The sequence below is a fragment of the Oncorhynchus gorbuscha genome, linkage group LG09 (genome assembly GCF_021184085.1).
Source record: "Oncorhynchus gorbuscha isolate QuinsamMale2020 ecotype Even-year linkage group LG09, OgorEven_v1.0, whole genome shotgun sequence".
Lineage (NCBI taxonomy): Eukaryota > Metazoa > Chordata > Actinopteri > Salmoniformes > Salmonidae > Oncorhynchus > Oncorhynchus gorbuscha.
The window spans coordinates 40,342,093-40,364,765 of NC_060181.1; the positions used below are offsets into that span (position 1 = coordinate 40,342,093).

Sequence of the window (22,673 nt, forward strand, 5' to 3'; positions counted from 1 at the left end):
TGGAGGAAATAGAACAAAACAAACAAGACATTCGTGTGGAGAAGGAAAAGCTGGATCAGATCAAAGCTGAGTTAGAAAGACGGTCTGAAGACGTAAATCAGATCATGGACGAGACAAGACGGGAGAGGGGGAAGGTTGAAGAACTGGCTTTCCAAACTCAAAAACAACGAGAAGAAATGGTGGGTTTTATGGAAAAGAACAAACAAAAGCAGAACGAACTGGAACTCATGAATGACAAGATTGAAAGAGAGAAACAAGACATCGAAGAAAGGCAGGATGTGCTAACAAAGGAGAGAGAGGAGCTGGAACAAATGAGGAGTGAGATACAGCAACAGAGAGAGGAGACAGAATCTCACATGGAAGATCAAAGGAAAGAGAAAGAACATTTGGAACAAATGACGACGGACATGAAAAAACAGTTGCTAGAGGTGGACAATGACAAGGAAATGATAGAAAGCTCAATGGGTGAACTGAGAGTGAAAGAGGCAGAAATGGTGAGAGAAAAAGACAACATGGATGACAAGATGGCTCGCTCAAAGAGGAAGAGGATAGAATGCGGGAAGAAATAGGAAAGAAGATGGACATCTTAAAGCAGGAAAGTTGTGAAATCAAAAGACTGAGAGATGAAATTGACAGTGAAAAGGACCAGCTGAATGCAAAATTGCTTGAGTTGGAAAAAATGCGTGAAGAACTAGATAGAGAGAAGAAGGAAGTGAAAGACAGGAAGGATGAAACACTGAAAGAGAAAGATCAGTTGGAAGAGAGGCGATGTAAGATAAGTAAGGAGAAAGAGGAATTGGATATCAGTCTTGAACTGATGAAAAGACAAAGGGAAGACTTGACGAGCTTGAAGGCTGAAGCAGAAGCACAGACCGAGCCTATGGAAATAGACTGGAAGGAAAAGCTCACGAGGGAAAGACAACAACTTGAAGATGTAAAGGAGGAGATACAGAAGGAAAAAGAAGCCTTTGAGAGAAAGAAGGGATTGACCATGAAAGAAAGAGATGAGTTTGATCTGATGAAGTCTGAAACACAGGGACAATTGGAGGAAATAGAACAAAACAAACAAGACATTCGTGTGGAGAAGGAAAAGCTGGATCAGATCAAAGCTGAGTTAGAAAGACGGTCTGAAGACGTAAATCAGATCATGGACGAGACAAGACGGGAGAGGGGGAAGGTTGAAGAACTGGCTTTCCAAACTCAAAAACAACGAGAAGAAATGGTGGGTTTTATGGAAAAGAACAAACAAAAGCAGAACGAACTGGAACTCATGAATGACAAGATTGAAAGAGAGAAACAAGACATCGAAGAAAGGCAGGATGTGCTAACAAAGGAGAGAGAGGAGCTGGAACAAATGAGGAGTGAGATACAGCAACAGAGAGAGGAGACAGAATCTCACATGGAAGATCAAAGGAAAGAGAAAGAACATTTGGAACAAATGACGACGGACATGAAAAAACAGTTGCTAGAGGTGGACAATGACAAGGAAATGATAGAAAGCTCAATGGGTGAACTGAGAGTGAAAGAGGCAGAAATGGTGAGAGAAAAAGACAACATGGATGACAAGATGGCTCGGCTCAAAGAGGAAGAGGATAGAATGCGGGAAGAAATAGGAAAGAAGATGGACATCTTAAAGCAGGAAAGTTGTGAAATCAAAAGACTGAGAGATGAAATTGACAGTGAAAAGGACCAGCTGAATGCAAAATTGCTTGAGTTGGAAAAAATGCGTGAAGAACTAGATAGAGAGAAGAAGGAAGTGAAAGACAGGAAGGATGAAACACTGAAAGAGAAAGATCAGTTGGAAGAGAGGCGATGTAAGATAAGTAAGGAGAAAGAGGAATTGGATATCAGTCTTGAACTGATGAAAAGACAAAGGGAAGACTTGACGAGCTTGAAGGCTGAAGCAGAAGCACAGACCGAGCCTATGGAAATAGACTGGAAGGAAAAGCTCACGAGGGAAAGACAACAACTTGAAGATGTAAAGGAGGAGATACAGAAGGAAAAAGAAGCCTTTGAGAGAAAGAAGGGATTGACCATGAAAGAAAGAGATGAGTTTGATCTGATGAAGTCTGAAACACAGGGACAATTGGAGGAAATAGAACAAAACAAACAAGACATTCGTGTGGAGAAGGAAAAGCTGGATCAGATCAAAGCTGAGTTAGAAAGACGGTCTGAAGACGTAAATCAGATCATGGACGAGACAAGACGGGAGAGGGGGAAGGTTGAAGAACTGGCTATCCAAACTCAAAAACAACGAGAAGAAATGGTGGGTTTTATGGAAAAGAACAAACAAAAGCAGAACGAACTGGAACTCATGAATGACAAGATTGAAAGAGAGAAACAAGACATCGAAGAAAGGCAGGATGTGCTAACAAAGGAGAGAGAGGAGCTGGAACAAATGAGGAGTGAGATACAGCAACAGAGAGAGGAGACAGAATCTCACATGGAAGATCAAAGGAAAGAGAAAGAACATTTGGAACAAATGACGACGGACATGAAAAAACAGTTGCTAGAGGTGGACAATGACAAGGAAATGATAGAAAGCTCAATGGGTGAACTGAGAGTGAAAGAGGCAGAAATGGTGAGAGAAAAAGACAACATGGATGACAAGATGGCTCGGCTCAAAGAGGAAGAGGATAGAATGCGGGAAGAAATAGGAAAGAAGATGGACATCTTAAAGCAGGAAAGTTGTGAAATCAAAAGACTGAGAGATGAAATTGACAGTGAAAAGGACCAGCTGAATGCAAAATTGCTTGAGTTGGAAAAAATGCGTGAAGAACTAGATAGAGAGAAGAAGGAAGTGAAAGACAGGAAGGATGAAACACTGAAAGAGAAAGATCAGTTGGAAGAGAGGCGATGTAAGATAAGTAAGGAGAAAGAGGAATTGGATATCAGTCTTGAACTGATGAAAAGACAAAGGGAAGACTTGACGAGCTTGAAGGCTGAAGCAGAAGCACAGACCGAGCCTATGGAAATAGACTGGAAGGAAAAGCTCACGAGGGAAAGACAACAACTTGAAGATGTAAAGGAGGAGATACAGAAGGAAAAAGAAGCCTTTGAGAGAAAGAAGGGATTGACCATGAAAGAAAGAGATGAGTTTGATCTGATGAAGTCTGAAACACAGGGACAATTGGAGGAAATAGAACAAAACAAACAAGACATTCGTGTGGAGAAGGAAAAGCTGGATCAGATCAAAGCTGAGTTAGAAAGACGGTCTGAAGACGTAAATCAGATCATGGACGAGACAAGACGGGAGAGGGGGAAGGTTGAAGAACTGGCTTTCCAAACTCAAAAACAACGAGAAGAAATGGTGGGTTTTATGGAAAAGAACAAACAAAAGCAGAACGAACTGGAACTCATGAATGACAAGATTGAAAGAGAGAAACAAGACATCGAAGAAAGGCAGGATGTGCTAACAAAGGAGAGAGAGGAGCTGGAACAAATGAGGAGTGAGATACAGCAACAGAGAGAGGAGACAGAATCTCACATGGAAGATCAAAGGAAAGAGAAAGAACATTTGGAACAAATGACGACGGACATGAAAAAACAGTTGCTAGAGGTGGACAATGACAAGGAAATGATAGAAAGCTCAATGGGTGAACTGAGAGTGAAAGAGGCAGAAATGGTGAGAGAAAAAGACAACATGGATGACAAGATGGCTCGGCTCAAAGAGGAAGAGGATAGAATGCGGGAAGAAATAGGAAAGAAGATGGACATCTTAAAGCAGGAAAGTTGTGAAATCAAAAGACTGAGAGATGAAATTGACAGTGAAAAGGACCAGCTGAATGCAAAATTGCTTGAGTTGGAAAAAATGCGTGAAGAACTAGATAGAGAGAAGAAGGAAGTGAAAGACAGGAAGGATGAAACACTGAAAGAGAAAGATCAGTTGGAAGAGAGGCGATGTAAGATAAGTAAGGAGAAAGAGGAATTGGATATCAGTCTTGAACTGATGAAAAGACAAAGGGAAGACTTGACGAGCTTGAAGGCTGAAGCAGAAGCACAGACCGAGCCTATGGAAATAGACTGGAAGGAAAAGCTCACGAGGGAAAGACAACAACTTGAAGATGTAAAGGAGGAGATACAGAAGGAAAAAGAAGCCTTTGAGAGAAAGAAGGGATTGACCATGAAAGAAAGAGATGAGTTTGATCTGATGAAGTCTGAAACACATGGACAATTGGAGGAAAAAGAACAAAACAAACAAGACATTCGTGTGGAGAAGGAAAAGCTGGATCAGATCAAAGCTGAGTTAGAAAGACGGTCTGAAGACGTAAATCAGATCATGGACGAGACAAGACGGGAGAGGGGGAAGGTTGAAGAACTGGCTTTCCAAACTCAAAAACAACGAGAAGAAATGGTGGATTTTATGGAAAAGAACAAACAAAAGCAGAACGAACTGGAACTCATGAATGACAAGATTGAAAGAGAGAAACAAGACATCGAAGAAAGGCAGGATGTGCTAACAAAGGAGAGAGAGGAGCTGGAACAAATGAGGAGTGAGATACAGCAACAGAGAGAGGAGACAGAATCTCACATGGAAGATCAAAGGAAAGAGAAAGAACATTTGGAACAAATGACGACGGACATGAAAAAACAGTTGCTAGAGGTGGACAATGACAAGGAAATGATAGAAAGCTCAATGGGTGAACTGAGAGTGAAAGAGGCAGAAATGGTGAGAGAAAAAGACAACATGGATGACAAGATGGCTCGGCTCAAAGAGGAAGAGGATAGAATGCGGGAAGAAATAGGAAAGAAGATGGACATCTTAAAGCAGGAAAGTTGTGAAATCAAAAGACTGAGAGATGAAATTGACAGTGAAAAGGACCAGCTGAATGCAAAATTGCTTGAGTTGGAAAAAATGCGTGAAGAACTAGATAGAGAGAAGAAGGAAGTGAAAGACAGGAAGGATGAAACACTGAAAGAGAAAGATCAGTTGGAAGAGAGGCGATGTAAGATAAGTAAGGAGAAAGAGGAATTGGATATCAGTCTTGAACTGATGAAAAGACAAAGGAAGACTTGACGAGCTTGAAGGCTGAAGCAGAAGCACAGACCGAGCCTATGGAAATAGACTGGAAGGAAAAGCTCACGAGGGAAAGACAACAACTTGAAGATGTAAAGGAGGAGATACAGAAGGAAAAAGAAGCCTTTGAGAGAAAGAAGGGATTGACCATGAAAGAAAGAGATGAGTTTGATCTGATGAAGTCTGAAACACAGGGACAATTGGAGGAAATAGAACAAAACAAACAAGACATTCGTGTGGAGAAGGAAAAGCTGGATCAGATCAAAGCTGAGTTAGAAAGACGGTCTGAAGACGTAAATCAGATCATGGACGAGACAAGACGGGAGAGGGGGAAGGTTGAAGAACTGGCTTTCCAAACTCAAAAACAACGAGAAGAAATGGTGGGTTTTATGGAAAAGAACAAACAAAAGCAGAACGAACTGGAACTCATGAATGACAAGATTGAAAGAGAGAAACAAGACATCGAAGAAAGGCAGGATGTGCTAACAAAGGAGAGAGAGGAGCTGGAACAAATGAGGAGTGAGATACAGCAACAGAGAGAGGAGACAGAATCTCACATGGAAGATCAAAGGAAAGAGAAAGAACATTTGGAACAAATGACGACGGACATGAAAAAACAGTTGCTAGAGGTGGACAATGACAAGGAAATGATAGAAAGCTCAATGGGTGAACTGAGAGTGAAAGAGGCAGAAATGGTGAGAGAAAAAGACAACATGGATGACAAGATGGCTCGGCTCAAAGAGGAAGAGGATAGAATGTGGGAAGAAATAGGAAAGAAGATGGACATCTTAAAGCAGGAAAGTTGTGAAATCAAAAGACTGAGAGATGAAATTGACAGTGAAAAGGACCAGCTGAATGCAAAATTGCTTGAGTTGGAAAAAATGAGTGAAGAACTAGATAGAGAGAAGAAGGAAGTGAAAGACAGGAAGGATGAAACACTGAAAGAGAAAGATCAGTTGGAAGAGAGGCGATGTAAGATAAGTAAGGAGAAAGAGGAATTGGATATCAGTCTTGAACTGATGAAAAGACAAAGGGAAGACTTGACGAGCTTGAAGGCTGAAGCAGAAGCACAGACCGAGCCTATGGAAATAGACTGGAAGGAAAAGCTCACGAGGGAAAGACAACAACTTGAAGATGTAAAGGAGGAGATACAGAAGGAAAAAGAAACCTTTGAGAGAAAGAAGGGATTGACCATGAAAGAAAGAGATGAGTTTGATCTGATGAAGTCTGAAACACAGGGACAATTGGAGGAAATAGAACAAAACAAACAAGACATTCGTGTGGAGAAGGAAAAGCTGGATCAGATCAAAGCTGAGTTAGAAAGACGGTCTGAAGACGTAAATCAGATCATGGACGAGACAAGACGGGAGAGGGGGAAGGTTGAAGAACTGGCTTTCCAAACTCAAAAACAACGAGAAGAAATGGTGGGTTTTATGGAAAAGAACAAACAAAAGCAGAACGAACTGGAACTCATGAATGACAAGATTGAAAGAGAGAAACAAGACATCGAAGAAAGGCAGGATGTGCTAACAAAGGAGAGAGAGGAGCTGGAACAAATGAGGAGTGAGATACAGCAACAGAGAGAGGAGACAGAATCTCACATGGAAGATCAAAGGAAAGAGAAAGAACATTTGGAACAAATGACGACGGACATGAAAAAACAGTTGCTAGAGGTGGACAATGACAAGGAAATGATAGAAAGCTCAATGGGTGAACTGAGAGTGAAAGAGGCAGAAATGGTGAGAGAAAAAGACAACATGGATGACAAGATGGCTCGGCTCAAAGAGGAAGAGGATAGAATGTGGGAAGAAATAGGAAAGAAGATGGACATCTTAAAGCAGGAAAGTTGTGAAATCAAAAGACTGAGAGATGAAATTGACAGTGAAAAGGACCAGCTGAATGCAAAATTGCTTGAGTTGGAAAAAATGCGTGAAGAACTAGATAGAGAGAAGAAGGAAGTGAAAGACAGGAAGGATGAAACACTGAAAGAGAAAGATCAGTTGGAAGAGAGGCGATGTAAGATAAGTAAGGAGAAAGAGGAATTGGATATCAGTCTTGAACTGATGAAAAGACAAAGGAAGACTTGACGAGCTTGAAGGCTGAAGCAGAAGCACAGACCGAGCCTATGGAAATAGACTGGAAGGAAAAGCTCACGAGGGAAAGACAACAACTTGAAGATGTAAAGGAGGAGATACAGAAGGAAAAAGAAGCCTTTGAGAGAAAGAAGGGATTGACCATGAAAGAAAGAGATGAGTTTGATCTGATGAAGTCTGAAACACAGGGACAATTGGAGGAAATAGAACAAAACAAACAAGACATTCGTGTGGAGAAGGAAAAGCTGGATCAGATCAAAGCTGAGTTAGAAAGACGGTCTGAAGACGTAAATCAGATCATGGACGAGACAAGACGGGAGAAGGGGAAGGTTGAAGAACTGGCTTTCCAAACTCAAAAACAACGAGAAGAAATGGTGGGTTTTATGGAAAAGAACAAACAAAAGCAGAACGAACTGGAACTCATGAATGACAAGATTGAAAGAGAGAAACAAGACATCGAAGAAAGGCAGGATGTGCTAACAAAGGAGAGAGAGGAGCTGGAACAAATGAGGAGTGAGATACAGCAACAGAGAGAGGAGACAGAATCTCACATGGAAGATCAAAGGAAAGAGAAAGAACATTTGGAACAAATGACGACGGACATGAAAAAACAGTTGCTAGAGGTGGACAATGACAAGGAAATGATAGAAAGCTCAATGGGTGAACTGAGAGTGAAAGAGGCAGAAATGGTGAGAGAAAAAGACAACATGGATGACAAGATGGCTCGGCTCAAAGAGGAAGAGGATAGAATGCGGGAAGAAATAGGAAAGAAGATGGACATCTTAAAGCAGGAAAGTTGTGAAATCAAAAGACTGAGAGATGAAATTGACAGTGAAAAGGACCAGCTGAATGCAAAATTGCTTGAGTTGGAAAAAATGCGTGAAGAACTAGATAGAGAGAAGAAGGAAGTGAAAGACAGGAAGGATGAAACACTGAAAGAGAAAGATCAGTTGGAAGAGAGGCGATGTAAGATAAGTAAGGAGAAAGAGGAATTGGATATCAGTCTTGAACTGATGAAAAGACAAAGGGAAACTTGACGAGCTTGAAGGCTGAAGCAGAAGCACAGACCGAGCCTATGGAAATAGACTGGAAGGAAAAGCTCACGAGGGAAAGACAACAACTTGAAGATGTAAAGGAGGAGATACAGAAGGAAAAAGAAGCCTTTGAGAGAAAGAAGGGATTGACCATGAAAGAAAGAGATGAGTTTGATCTGATGAAGTCTGAAACACAGGGACAATTGGAGGAAATAGAACAAAACAAACAAGACATTCGTGTGGAGAAGGAAAAGCTGGATCAGATCAAAGCTGAGTTAGAAAGACGGTCTGAAGACGTAAATCAGATCATGGATGAGACAAGACGGGAGAGGGGGAAGGTTGAAGAACTGGCTTTCCAAACTCAAAAACAACGAGAAGAAATGGTGGGTTTTATGGAAAAGAACAAACAAAAGCAGAACGAACTGGAACTCATGAATGACAAGATTGAAAGAGAGAAACAAGACATCGAAGAAAGGCAGGATGTGCTAACAAAGGAGAGAGAGGAGCTGGAACAAATGAGGAGTGAGATACAGCAACAGAGAGAGGAGACAGAATCTCACATGGAAGATCAAAGGAAAGAGAAAGAACATTTGGAACAAATGACGACGGACATGAAAAAACAGTTGCTAGAGGTGGACAATGACAAGGAAATGATAGAAAGCTCAATGGGTGAACTGAGAGTGAAAGAGGCAGAAATGGTGAGAGAAAAAGACAACATGGATGACAAGATGGCTCGGCTCAAAGAGGAAGAGGATAGAATGCGGGAAGAAATAGGAAAGAAGATGGACATCTTAAAGCAGGAAAGTTGTGAAATCAAAAGACTGAGAGATGAAATTGACAGTGAAAAGGACCAGCTGAATGCAAAATTGCTTGAGTTGGAAAAAATGCGTGAAGAACTAGATAGAGAGAAGAAGGAAGTGAAAGACAGGAAGGATGAAACACTGAAAGAGAAAGATCAGTTGGAAGAGAGGCGATGTAAGATAAGTAAGGAGAAAGAGGAATTGGATATCAGTCTTGAACTGATGAAAAGACAAAGGGAAGACTTGACGAGCTTGAAGGCTGAAGCAGAAGCACAGACCGAGCCTATGGAAATAGACTGGAAGGAAAAGCTCACGAGGGAAAGACAACAACTTGAAGATGTAAAGGAGGAGATACAGAAGGAAAAAGAAACCTTTGAGAGAAAGAAGGGATTGACCATGAAAGAAAGAGATGAGTTTGATCTGATGAAGTCTGAAACACAGGGACAATTGGAGGAAATAGAACAAAACAAACAAGACATTCGTGTGGAGAAGGAAAAGCTGGATCAGATCAAAGCTGAGTTAGAAAGACGGTCTGAAGACGTAAATCAGATCATGGACGAGACAAGACGGGAGAGGGGGAAGGTTGAAGAACTGGCTTTCCAAACTCAAAAACAACGAGAAGAAATGGTGGGTTTTATGGAAAAGAACAAACAAAATCAGAACGAACTGGAACTCATGAATGACAAGATTGAAAGAGAGAAACAAGACATCGAAGAAAGGCAGGATGTGCTAACAAAGGAGAGAGAGGAGCTGGAACAAATGAGGAGTGAGTTACAGCAACAGAGAGAGGAGACAGAATCTCACATGGAAGATCAAAGGAAAGAGAAAGAACATTTGGAACAAATGACGACGGACATGAAAAAACAGTTGCTAGAGGTGGACAATGACAAGGAAATGATAGAAAGCTCAATGGGTGAACTGAGAGTGAAAGAGGCAGAAATGGTGAGAGAAAAAGACAACATGGATGACAAGATGGCTCGGCTCAAAGAGGAAGAGGATAGAATGTGGGAAGAAATAGGAAAGAAGATGGACATCTTAAAGCAGGAAAGTTGTGAAATCAAAAGACTGAGAGATGAAATTGACGGTGAAAAGGACTATCTGAATGCGAAATTGCTTGAGTTGGAAAAAATGCGTGAAGAACTAGATAGAGAGAAGAAGGAAGTGAAAGACAGGAAGGATGAAACACTGAAAGAGAAAGATCAGTTGGAAGAGAGGCGATGTACGATAAGTAAGGAGAAAGAGGAATTGGATATCAGTCTTGAACTGATGAAAAGACAAAGGGAAGACTTGACGAGCTTGAAGGCTGAAGCAGAAGCACAGACCGAGTCTATGGAAATAGACTGGAAGGAAAAGCTCACGAGGGAAAGACAACAACTTGAAGATGTAAAGGAGGAGATACAGAAGGAAAAAGAAGCCTTTGAGAGAAAGAAGGGATTGACCATGAAAGAAAGAGATGAGTTTGATCTGATGAAGTCTGAAACACAGGGACAATTGGAGGAAATAGAACAAAACAAACAAGACATTCGTGTGGAGAAGGAAAAGCTGGATCAGATCAAAGCTGAGTTAGAAAGACGGTCTGAAGACGTAAATCAGATCATGGACGAGACAAGACGGGAGAGGGGGAAGGTTGAAGAACTGGCTTTCCAAACTCAAAAACAACGAGAAGAAATGGTGGGTTTTATGGAAAAGAACAAACAAAAGCAGAACGAACTGGAACTCATGAATGACAAGATTGAAAGAGAGAAACAAGACATCGAAGAAAGGCAGGATGTGCTAACAAAGGAGAGAGAGGAGCTGGAACAAATGAGGAGTGAGATACAGCAACAGACAGAGGAGACAGAATCTCACATGGAAGATCAAAGGAAAGAGAAAGAACATTTGGAACAAATGACGACGGACATGAAAAAACAGTTGCTAGAGGTGGACAATGACAAGGAAATGATAGAAATCTCAATGGGTGAACTGAGAGTGAAAGAGGCAGAAATGGTGAGAGAAAAAGACAACATGGATGACAAGATGGCTCGGCTCAAAGAGGAAGAGGATAGAATGTGGGAAGAAATAGGAAAGAAGATGGACATCTTAAAGCAGGAAAGTTGTGAAATCAAAAGACTGAGAGATGAAATTGACGGTGAAAAGGACCATCTGAATGCGAAATTGCTTGAGTTGGAAAAAATGCGTGAAGAACTAGATAGAGAGAAGAAGGAAGTGAAAGACAGGAAGGATGAAACACTGAAAGAGAAAGATCAGTTGGAAGAGAGGCGATGTACGATTAGTAAGGAGAAAGAGGAATTGGATATCAGTCTTGAACTGATGAAAAGACAAAGGGAAGACTTGACGAGCTTGAAGGCTGAAGCAGAAGCACAGACCGAGCCTATGGAAATAGACTGGAAGGAAAAGCTCACGAGGGAAAGACAACAACTTGAAGATGTAAAGGAGGAGATACAGAAGGAAAAAGAAGCCTTTGAGAGAAAGAAGGGATTGACCATGAAAGAAAGAGATGAGTTTGATCTGATGAAGTCTGAAACACAGGGACAATTGGAGGAAATAGAACAAAACAAACAAGACATTCGTGTGGAGAAGGAAAAGCTGGATCAGATCAAAGCTGAGTTAGAAAGACGGTCTGAAGACGTAAATCAGATCATGGACGAGACAAGACGGGAGAAGGGGAAGGTTGAAGAACTGGCTTTCCAAACTCAAAAACAACGAGAAGAAATGGTGGATTTTATGGAAAAGAACAAACAAAAGCAGAACGAACTGGAACTCATGAATGACAAGATTGAAAGAGAGAAACAAGACATCGAAGAAAGGCAGGATGTGCTAACAAAGGAGAGAGAGGAGCTGGAACAAATGAGGAGTGAGATACAGCAACAGAGAGAGGAGACAGAATCTCACATGGAAGATCAAAGGAAAGAGAAAGAACATTTGGAACAAATGACGACGGACATGAAAAAACAGTTGCTAGAGGTGGACAATGACAAGGAAATGATAGAAATCTCAATGGGTGAACTGAGAGTGAAAGAGGCAGAAATGGTGAGAGAAAAAGACAACATGGATGACAAGATGGCTCGGCTCAAAGAGGAAGAGGATAGAATGTGGGAAGAAATAGGAAAGAAGATGGACATCTTAAAGCAGGAAAGTTGTGAAATCAAAAGACTGAGAGATGAAATTGACGGTGAAAAGGACTATCTGAATGCGAAATTGCTTGAGTTGGAAAAAATGCGTGAAGAACTAGATAGAGAGAAGAAGGAAGTGAAAGACAGGAAGGATGAAACACTGAAAGAGAAAGATCAGTTGGAAGAGAGGCGATGTACGATTAGTAAGGAGAAAGAGGAATTGGATATCAGTCTTGAACTGATGAAAAGACAAAGGGAAGACTTGACGAGCTTGAAGGCTGAAGCAGAAGCACAGACCGAGCCTATGGAAATAGACTGGAAGGAAAAGCTCACGAGGGAAAGACAACAACTTGAAGATGTAAAGGAGGAGATACAGAAGGAAAAAGAAGCCTTTGAGAGAAAGAAGGGATTGACCATGAAAGAAAGAGATGAGTTTGATCTGATGAAGTCTGAAACACAGGGACAATTGGAGGAAATAGAACAAAACAAACAAGACATTCGTGTGGAGAAGGAAAAGCTGGATCAGATCAAAGCTGAGTTAGAAAGACGGTCTGAAGACGTAAATCAGATCATGGACGAGACAAGACGGGAGAGGGGGAAGGTTGAAGAACTGGCTTTCCAAACTCAAAAACAACGAGAAGAAATGGTGGGTTTTATGGAAAAGAACAAACAAAAGCAGAACGAACTGGAACTCATGAATGACAAGATTGAAAGAGAGAAACAAGACATCGAAGAAAGGCAGGATGTGCTAACAAAGGAGAGAGAGGAGCTGGAACAAATGAGGAGTGAGATACAGCAACAGAGAGAGGAGACAGAATCTCACATGGAAGATCAAAGGAAAGAGAAAGAACATTTGGAACAAATGACGACGGACATGAAAAAACAGTTGCTAGAGGTGGACAATGACAAGGAAATGATAGAAATCTCAATGGGTGAACTGAGAGTGAAAGAGGCAGAAATGGTGAGAGAAAAAGACAACATGGATGACAAGATGGCTCGGCTCAAAGAGGAAGAGGATAGAATGTGGGAAGAAATAGGAAAGAAGATGGACATCTTAAAGCAGGAAAGTTGTGAAATCAAAAGACTGAGAGATGAAATTGACGGTGAAAAGGACTATCTGAATGCGAAATTGCTTGAGTTGGAAAAAATGCGTGAAGAACTAGATAGAGAGAAGAAGGAAGTGAAAGACAGGAAGGATGAAACACTGAAAGAGAAAGATCAGTTGGAAGAGAGGCGATGTAAGATTAGTAAGGAGAAAGAGGAATTGGATATCAGTCTTGAACTGATGAAAAGACAAAGGGAAGACTTGACGAGCTTGAAGGCTGAAGCAGAAGCACAGACCGAGCCTATGGAAATAGACTGGAAGGAAAAGCTCACGAGGGAAAGACAACAACTTGAAGATGTAAAGGAGGAGATACAGAAGGAAAAAGAAGCCTTTGAGAGAAAGAAGGGATTGACCATGAAAGAAAGAGATGAGTTTGATCTGATGAAGTCTGAAACACAGGGACAATTGGAGGAAATAGAACAAAACAAACAAGACATTCGTGTGGAGAAGGAAAAGCTGGATCAGATCAAAGCTGAGTTAGAAAGACGGTCTGAAGACGTAAATCAGATCATGGACGAGACAAGACGGGAGAGGGGGAAGGTTGAAGAACTGGCTTTCCAAACTCAAAAACAACGAGAAGAAATGGTGGGTTTTATGGAAAAGAACAAACAAAAGCAGAACGAACTGGAACTCATGAATGACAAGATTGAAAGAGAGAAACAAGACATCGAAGAAAGGCAGGATGTGCTAACAAAGGAGAGAGAGGAGCTGGAACAAATGAGGAGTGAGATACAGCAACAGAGAGAGGAGACAGAATCTCACATGGAAGATCAAAGGAAAGAGAAAGAACATTTGGAACAAATGACGACGGACATGAAAAAACAGTTGCTAGAGGTGGACAATGACAAGGAAATGATAGAAATCTCAATGGGTGAACTGAGAGTGAAAGAGGCAGAAATGGTGAGAGAAAAAGACAACATGGATGACAAGATGGCTCGGCTCAAAGAGGAAGAGGATAGAATGTGGGAAGAAATAGGAAAGAAGATGGACATCTTAAAGCAGGAAAGTTGTGAAATCAAAAGACTGAGAGATGAAATTGACGGTGAAAAGGACTATCTGAATGCGAAATTGCTTGAGTTGGAAAAAATGCGTGAAGAACTAGATAGAGAGAAGAAGGAAGTGAAAGACAGGAAGGATGAAACACTGAAAGAGAAAGATCAGTTGGAAGAGAGGCGATGTAAGATAAGTAAGGAGAAAGAGGAATTGGATATCAGTCTTGAACTGATGAAAAGACAAAGGGAAGACTTGACGAGCTTGAAGGCTGAAGCAGAAGCACAGACCGAGCCTATGGAAATAGACTGGAAGGAAAAGCTCACGAGGGAAAGACAACAACTTGAAGATGTAAAGGAGGAGATACAGAAGGAAAAAGAAGCCTTTGAGAGAAAGAAGGGATTGACCATGAAAGAAAGAGATGAGTTTGATCTGATGAAGTCTGAAACACAGGGACAATTGGAGGAAATAGAACAAAACAAACAAGACATTCGTGTGGAGAAGGAAAAGCTGGATCAGATCAAAGCTGAGTTAGAAAGACGGTCTGAAGACGTAAATCAGATCATGGACGAGACAAGACGGGAGAGGGGGAAGGTTGAAGAACTGGCTTTCCAAACTCAAAAACAACGAGAAGAAATGGTGGGTTTTATGGAAAAGAACAAACAAAAGCAGAACGAACTGGAACTCATGAATGACAAGATTGAAAGAGAGAAACAAGACATCGAAGAAAGGCAGGATGTGCTAACAAAGGAGAGAGAGGAGCTGGAACAAATGAGGAGTGAGATACAGCAACAGAGAGAGGAGACAGAATCTCACATGGAAGCTCAAAGGAAAGAGAAAGAACATTTGGAACAAATGACGACGGACATGAAAAAACAGTTGCTAGAGGTGGACAATGACAAGGAAATTATAGAAACCTCAATTGGTGAACTGAGAGTGAAAGAGGCAGAAATGGTGAGAGAAAAAGACAACATGGATGACAAGATGGCTCGGCTCAAAGAGGAAGAGTATAGAATGCGGGAAGAAATAGGAAAGAAGATGGACATCTTAAAGCAGGAAAGTTGTGAAATCAAAAGACTGAAAGATGAAATTGACAGTGAAAAGGACCAGCTGAATGCAAAATTGCTTGAGTTGGAAAAAATGCGTGAAGAACTAGATAGAGAGAAGAAGGAAGTGAAAGACAGGAAGGATGAAACACTGAAAGAGAAAGATCAGTTGGAAGAGAGGCGATGTAAGATAAGTAAGGAGAAAGAGGAATTGGATATCAGTCTTGAACTGATGAAAAGACAAAGGGAAGAATTGACGAGCTTGAAGGCTGAAGCAGAAGCACAGACCGAGCCTATGGAAATAGACTGGAAGGAAAAGCTCACGAGGGAAAGACAACAACTTGAAGATGTAAAGGAGGAGATACAGAAGGAAAAAGAAGCCTTTGAGAGAAAGAAGGGATTGACCATGAAAGAAAGAGATGAGTTTGATCTGATGAAGTCTGAAACACAGGGACAATTGGAGGAAATAGAACAAATCCAGAAAGAAAGGGAGGAAATGAAAAGTGTTATTGAAGATATCAAGAGAGCAAAAGCTAATCAGGAAGTGTTGGAATTTGAGATTGTGACAAAGAAACGAGAAACAGATAATATCATGGAAATGATCTCAAAAGAAAAAGACAACATGGACAAAATTAAGATTGAAATGGAAAGAGAGAGGGACGAATTTGAGATCACCAAGTGCAAGATGGTGACGGAGATGGATGAGCTGGGACAGAGAAAAGCTGAGATCGAGAATGATAAATATGAAGCAGAAATGTTCATGGCTGAACTGAAAGAGGAAGAGCAAAGAATGAAGGAAGTCATTTGCAAGATGAAAGACAGTCTCGAGCAGATCAAAGCTGAAATACAACCACAGAGTGAAGACATTGGAAGCAAGATGGAGGAGCTGAATGTCCAAAAGGCTGAGATGGAAAGTGCTATGACAGATATCGACAGACAAGAAAAGGACATGCAAAACCAAAGACAGCAAATTGAACAAGACAAACAAAAGATGATCAAGGAAAAGGATGATCTGGAAAGGATTAAGATTGAGATAGAAACACGATCAGCACATCTAGAAAACCTTTTGGAGAAAACAAAGAGGGAGAAAGAAGATGCTGAGATAATGACTATTCAAGTCCAGAAGGAAAGGAAGGAAATTGAACGTGTTGTCGAGGAGAACAACAAACGGACAGAGAAACTGGAATTCATGAAAACTGAGGTGGATAAAGAGAAACGAGAAACAGAAAACATCAAGGACATGGTAACAAAGGAGAAGATTGAATTGGAACAGATCAGGATGGAGTTAGAGGCACGATCTGAACATCTAGACAACATCATGGATGAGACAACGAGGGAGAAAGAGAATGTTGCTGATATGACTGTCCAAATGCAGAAAGAAAAAGAGGACATTGAAAACTTGATAGTCAACAACAACAGACAGAGAGAGGAACTGGAATTGATGAAAGCTGAACTAGAGGACGAGAGATCGGAGACTGAAAGTGTCAAGGATGTGCTATCAAAGCAAAAGAATGATCTTGAACAAACGAAGATTGAGATGGAGAGAGAGAGAGAAGAAATGGATAACACCAAGGACAATATTGCAGTTGATATGAATGAGCTGGAACAGAGAAAAGTTGAGATGGAGGATCGAAAATATGAAGCAGAAAATTGGGTGGCTGAACTAAAAGAGGAAGGGCAACGAGTGAAGGAGGAAATCTGCAAGATGACGGAGAACCTGGAACAGATCCACACAGGAATACAAGCACAGAGAGAAGACATTGAAAGCAAGATGGAGGAGCTGAATATAAAGCAGGCTGAGATGGATAAGGCTACGACAGATATCAACAGACATAAAGAGGAAATGCAAAGTCAAAGGGAAGGAATAAAACAAGACAAACAAAAGATGCAAGATGAAAAGGATGAACTGGAACAGATCAAGATGGAGTTACAAACACCATCAGATTTCCTGGAAAACCTCATTGAGGAGACAATGGGGAAGAAGGAGGACATTGAAAGTATGGCTTTCCAGAGTCAGAAGGAACGGGAGGAAGTTGAAAGTATTGTTGAGGATATCAAGACAAGGAAAGCTGATCTGGAATGGATGAAAGCAACGGCTGAAGTAGAGAAGCAAGAAACAGAAAAAATCAAGGAAATGATCTCCAGGGACAAAGACAAACTAGAACAAATGACGATTGAGATTGAAAGAGAGAAGGAAGAAATGGATATCACCAAGGGCAAAATTGAAATGGATATGGATGAGCTAGAAAGTAGAAAGGCTGAGGTAGAGAATGGAAAACATCAATCTGAAAAACGGATTGCTGAATTGAAGGAGGAACACCAAAGAATGAGGGAGGATATCGGGAAGATGAAAGAAAACCTAGACACTGAAATACAGCTGAAGAGAGATGATATTGAAAGCAAAATGGAAGAGTTGGATGTCAAAAAGAGAGAGCTGGAAAACATGTGGACCGATATTTACAGAGAAAAGGAGGAACTACAAAACCAGAGAAAGGAAATAGAAGAAGACAAACAAAATATACTAGATGGAAAGGGTGGGCTGGAACACATCAAGGCTGATTTACAGATGAAGAGCAAAAAGGAGAATGTCCAATTCCAGATGGAAAAGGAGGAAATTCAAAGTGTCATGGTAGAACCCGCGATAAGAAGACAAGTACTGGAATTGACAAAAGTGGAGGTAGAGAAGGAAGAAACAGAGAACATCAAGGACATTGCATTAAAGGATCAGAAACATCTGGAACAAATGAAGATTGAGATGGAAAGAGAAAGAGAAGAAATTGATAATACCAAGATCAAGATAGCGATCGATATGGAAAGGCTGGAAGCGACAAAGGTTGTAATAGAGAGACAACTGAAAGAAGAACAACGACAAATGAGGGAGGATATCGAGAAGATGAAGGACAACCAAGAGCAGATCAATGCTGAAATACAATTACAGCGAGAGGACATTGCAGCCCAAATGGCTGAGTTAAATGTCAAAAAAGCAGAGTTGGAAAACATTCAAGCTGATCTAGACAGACAGAAAGTAGAACATGATGACATGAGAAAATACATATTTGTGGGAAAGAATCAACTGGACGAGAGGAATGCTGCCTTGCAAAAACAAAGGGAGGAGATGGATAAAATCATGGAACCAACAGCTGTGATAAAGGCTGAAGTACAAACACAGACAGAGCCCATGGAAGACAGCTTGGAGGAACAGCTCAAAGGGGACATGGAAGAAGTTGAAGGTCATGACATAGACAAAGAGAAAGAGGACCTGGGACAAACCAACAGGCTGGCAATGATAGAGAGGGATGAGTTGGAATCCATGGAGTCTGAAATAGGAAAACAAAGACAGGAAATAGAGGAGAACAATCAAAAGATACAGGATGAGAAGGCTGAGATTGAAAAGATCAAGAATGATTTACAGAAACGGTCAGAGAATCTAGACAACCTCGTGGAAGAGACAAAGGGGGAAAAGGAGAATGTTAAGGACAGGACTGCTCAAATCCAGAAGGGCCAGGAGGGAATTGAACGTGTTATTGAGGATACCAAGACAAAGAGCCCTGAACTGGAAATGTTGAAAGCTGAGATAAAGACAGAGAAACAAGAAACATTCAACCTGAAGGACATGACATCAAAGGAGAAACGTGACTTGGAACAAATTAAGGTGAAAATGGAGAAAGAAATACAAGAACTGGAGAACACCAAGGACACGGCAGAAATTGATATTAGTCAGCTGGAACAAAGAAGGGTTCAGTTAGAAGGAGAAGAAGATGGAATGAAAAATCTGATGGCTTCGCTGAAAGAGGAAGAGCAGAGTATGAAAGAGAATATTGGGAAGATGAAAGACAATTTTGAGCAGATTAATGCTGAAATACAAGTACAGAGAGATGACGTTGCAACACAAATGGAAGAGTTAAATGTCAAGAAAGAAGAGCTGGAAAACATTCAAATGGACATCGACAGACAAATAGAACAGATGGGCAAAACACAAAATGCTATGATCATGGAAAAGAATGAACTGGAAGAGAAGCTTGCTGGCGTGCAAAAACAAACGGAGGAGGAGGTGGAAGCCATCATTGAAATGACAAAGAGGGGGAGGGAGGATGTGGCGAGGATAAAGGCTGAAACAGAGGAACAGAAAGATCAAATGGAAGACAACCTGATGGAAACTCTGAAACACGACAGGGAGGAACTTGAACGCCTGAAAGAAACAGAAAGAAAGGAGGAAACTAAGGGCATTAAAGAGAAGACAGGGAGGGAGACGGAGGGGTTCGAACGGGTTAACATAGAGGCCCAGAAAGTGCTGCAAGATCTGGAGAACGTTGTGGAGGAAACCATGGAGAACGAGGGTGCAGAGGAAATGGCTATCCAAATACAAAAGCAAATGGAGGACAATGTGAGAATCATTGAGGAGATGGAGCAAGAGAAGGCGTATTTAGAGCTGATGAACGTTAAGATGCAAAGTGAGAGAGAAGAAATAGACTCTAACAAGGCCATTATTGAAAGGGAGAAGGATGACCTGCAACAAATGAAGTCTATGATTACACGGCAGAGATGCGAAATTGAACAAATTACAGCCGTCTTAAGGGACGAGAGGGACACTCTTGAGCAATTTAAGACTGATATGGAAAGACAGCGACAAGAGATGATGAACAATATGGACTTGGTGGAAAGAGAGAGAGATGAACTGGGAAAGACGAGGTCGGAGATGGATGAGTTGGAACACATGCCAGCTGAAACAGAAAGACCGAAGGAGAAGATGGACAAAAGAAAGGGTGCAGCAATGATGGAGACGCCTCCGCTGGAGGAAAGAGAAGACAGCGTTCAGAAACAGAGTGTTGAAGTTCTCTTCATCTCAGATACAACACAGACAGAAAAAATAAAGGATGAACCCGAACAAAGCGTGGTTGAGACACTTCAGACACAGGGCGAAACGATGGACTCAGTCAAGAAGGACAGAGATGATATCGAACAAATGAGAGCAACAGATGAAAGGCTCCCAAAGAGAGATCATTTGGAGAAAATCCGTCAGGAGGCTCAGGCAGAAAAGGAGGAGATTGAGAAGATTAAGCACAGAGTTCATGAGATGAAAGAACATCTAGAGGGAAGACTGGCAGTGATTCAGAGACACGAGTTGGTACAGAGAACAAGGATACAAAGGGAGAAAGAAGAGCTAAAGAAGATGAAGGAAGAGTTGGAGAGAGACAGCCAAGCTCGGCAAACAGAGTGGGACAGAGGCAGGAGGAAACTTCAGGAGAAGGACCAGGAGCTTGAGATGCTAAAAGTGGAGATGTTCCGAGAGATCGAAAGACTGCAGGTTCATATGGAAAAAGAGATGGAGACACTGGAGACAAGTGACAAAGGTGTCCAAACCTCAGACGTGGTATTCACCATAGAAGAAGAGAGAATGTGGTTGATGGAGGACTCAATGACAGAGGAGTACAGTATGCTGGCAGAAATAAGTCAAGAAACAGAGCAAACCACAGTGGATATGACATTCGCCAGTTCATCACTGGAGCTCCAGGGTCAATCAGAGGAGCACACAGCGATAGAGGATGCTCAGATGAGCGTAGTAAGAGCAGAGGCTTCTCCATTCAGCAGGTTGCTACGGTGGCTTTGGCGCTACTGCTGTGGCTGCTGCCGCTGTTGTGACTGCTGCGGAAGGGAGTGTGAAGAAGAAGAGGAGGAGAACATAGTATAGTCCCAACTATATCAGTGGGGCTTAAAATAAATACATTTGCTATGTAAAGGCTGTGTGGGGAAAAAATATGGTTCAGTAATATGAATTGTGAAACAAAACCATCAGGTATCATTCATTCAGTTACATCACGTATGATCTCTATTCTACGATGCCCAAGTGATAAGAAATCATGTGGAGATGATGATATGCAACAACCTGATTTATATGCCGTGTTGTAAGGGTTGTGCAGTATTGCAGTGCTATGTATTTACAATGATGGTGAACTAAGTTTGCACTGAATATTAGATCTAGAGAGAGCAACATGTACCTTTATTTATTTGTTATATTTATAATGAAATATGTATTTATTATATCTCTTTACAGCTTTTGTTGAAGGTGCACTGGATGCTGAATGGACTCTTATCAAGATTTGTCAAAACAAATGATTTCTATTACATTTAGTTTTCTTATTTTTATACACACAGAATTTGCAGTAAAACAAAGCGCTATTCTTTCATTTTCTCAGGGACAGCTGTTGTTCTTTAAGCCAATATTTTGTAAGTGTAAAAGCCTTGTAAATTAATTTATAAGCGTGTCATTCTAATGTATTAAATTTGGTTATTTCTGCATCTCTTTCTCTATACATCCACAATTACAACAAACATGTGCAATTATGTTCTCAGATGGGATGAATTCACAGTGCAGTAATGGATACTAGCAGTGACTGAAGAAGTACAAAATACACTTGATTATTTTGATATGAGCAATGGTTCCTGGTTCATGAACTTCAGTGGGGTCTGGGATTCACTCAGTCAAGCATTTACATTGCAAGGTTGGGTCAATAATCAGCAATGACAGTAACCCAGACACAGAGGGTTAGGTTGGCCTCAGCAGACCTAAACCATTGTTGTCGGAGGCAGCTGAAAGGGGACACTAATAAAGTAGTCATTACCCAGGAAATTGCTTATAACCTGTTCCTTGTCGTGACTGGCAAGGAAAGTTACTCAAAGTTGGCACAGGAACTTGGCAGTTCACACTTGCCCAACAACAGTGGTCTATGAGAGCTGAGTTTGAATTTTTGAGAAAGCTTCATGTCAAAAGAATCAATGCACTATGGGCCGGTTTCCTGGACCTAAAAGGATACTCTATGGAGACTATCCATACTTTCGTTTTTTAGTTCAGGAACAGGTTTAACTAAATGATTTTCTCAAGAATAATTTTGACCCAAAGACTGATGGTGGAGATGCAGGAATAAAAAGCAATTCTCACTCACAATTTGACAGCCACTATTAAAAGTGCGGGAGTACGCCAATACAAAAAGTACGTTTCTGACATTGGATGGAACATTCATATTCCTGTGGAAAAGCCCTCATACTGGTCCCTCACAACATCATAGCTTATCAGTGAATTTATGCTTCGCATTATCGAATGTATTAAGCTCCCCATGTCTGGTAAAAGGACTAACAATTGCATCGGTGGCAAGAATGCATCTGTGGCAGGCTATCTCCTAGCCTACATATTATATTTTGAGAGATTTGCAGGCAGTGGTTAACTGTATGTGCCTGGTTAACTACAATGCAGTGCTGCAAACAGATGCCATTTCCTGAGTTTCTGAACTCACCTCACTCCTCTGGGGTACAGGTCGACCTTTGTTGACACAACTCAAAGGCAAAAAGAAAAAGGACATTCGAGAAGGCGAAGGAGAAACTATTATATAGCTAAACGTCTCAAGAAACATTACGTTTACCTTTCTGATGCCGTTACAGTAGTAGATCAATTCACGCAAGTCATTAGGCTACACTTAAGT

General features: G+C 41.2%; 2 protein-coding genes across 2 annotated transcripts; both read left to right on the forward strand.

The window, feature by feature from the left end:
* Positions 1 to 5,055: 5,055 nt before the first annotated feature.
* On the forward strand, positions 5,056 to 7,667 carry LOC124043578 (trichohyalin-like). The gene has a single exon (XM_046362301.1). The coding sequence runs from the start codon at positions 5,056 to 5,058 to the stop codon at positions 7,102 to 7,104; it is 2,049 nt and encodes a 682-aa protein (XP_046218257.1). The 3' UTR covers positions 7,105 to 7,667.
* Positions 7,668 to 8,181: 514 nt separating this feature from the next.
* Positions 8,182 to 21,495, forward strand: LOC124043567 (centrosomal protein of 290 kDa-like). Its single transcript, XM_046362280.1, has one exon. It carries the CDS (start codon positions 8,186 to 8,188, stop codon positions 20,885 to 20,887), a length of 12,702 nt encoding a protein of 4,233 aa, XP_046218236.1. The 5' UTR covers positions 8,182 to 8,185; the 3' UTR covers positions 20,888 to 21,495.
* The last annotated feature ends 1,178 nt before the right edge of the window (positions 21,496 to 22,673 follow it).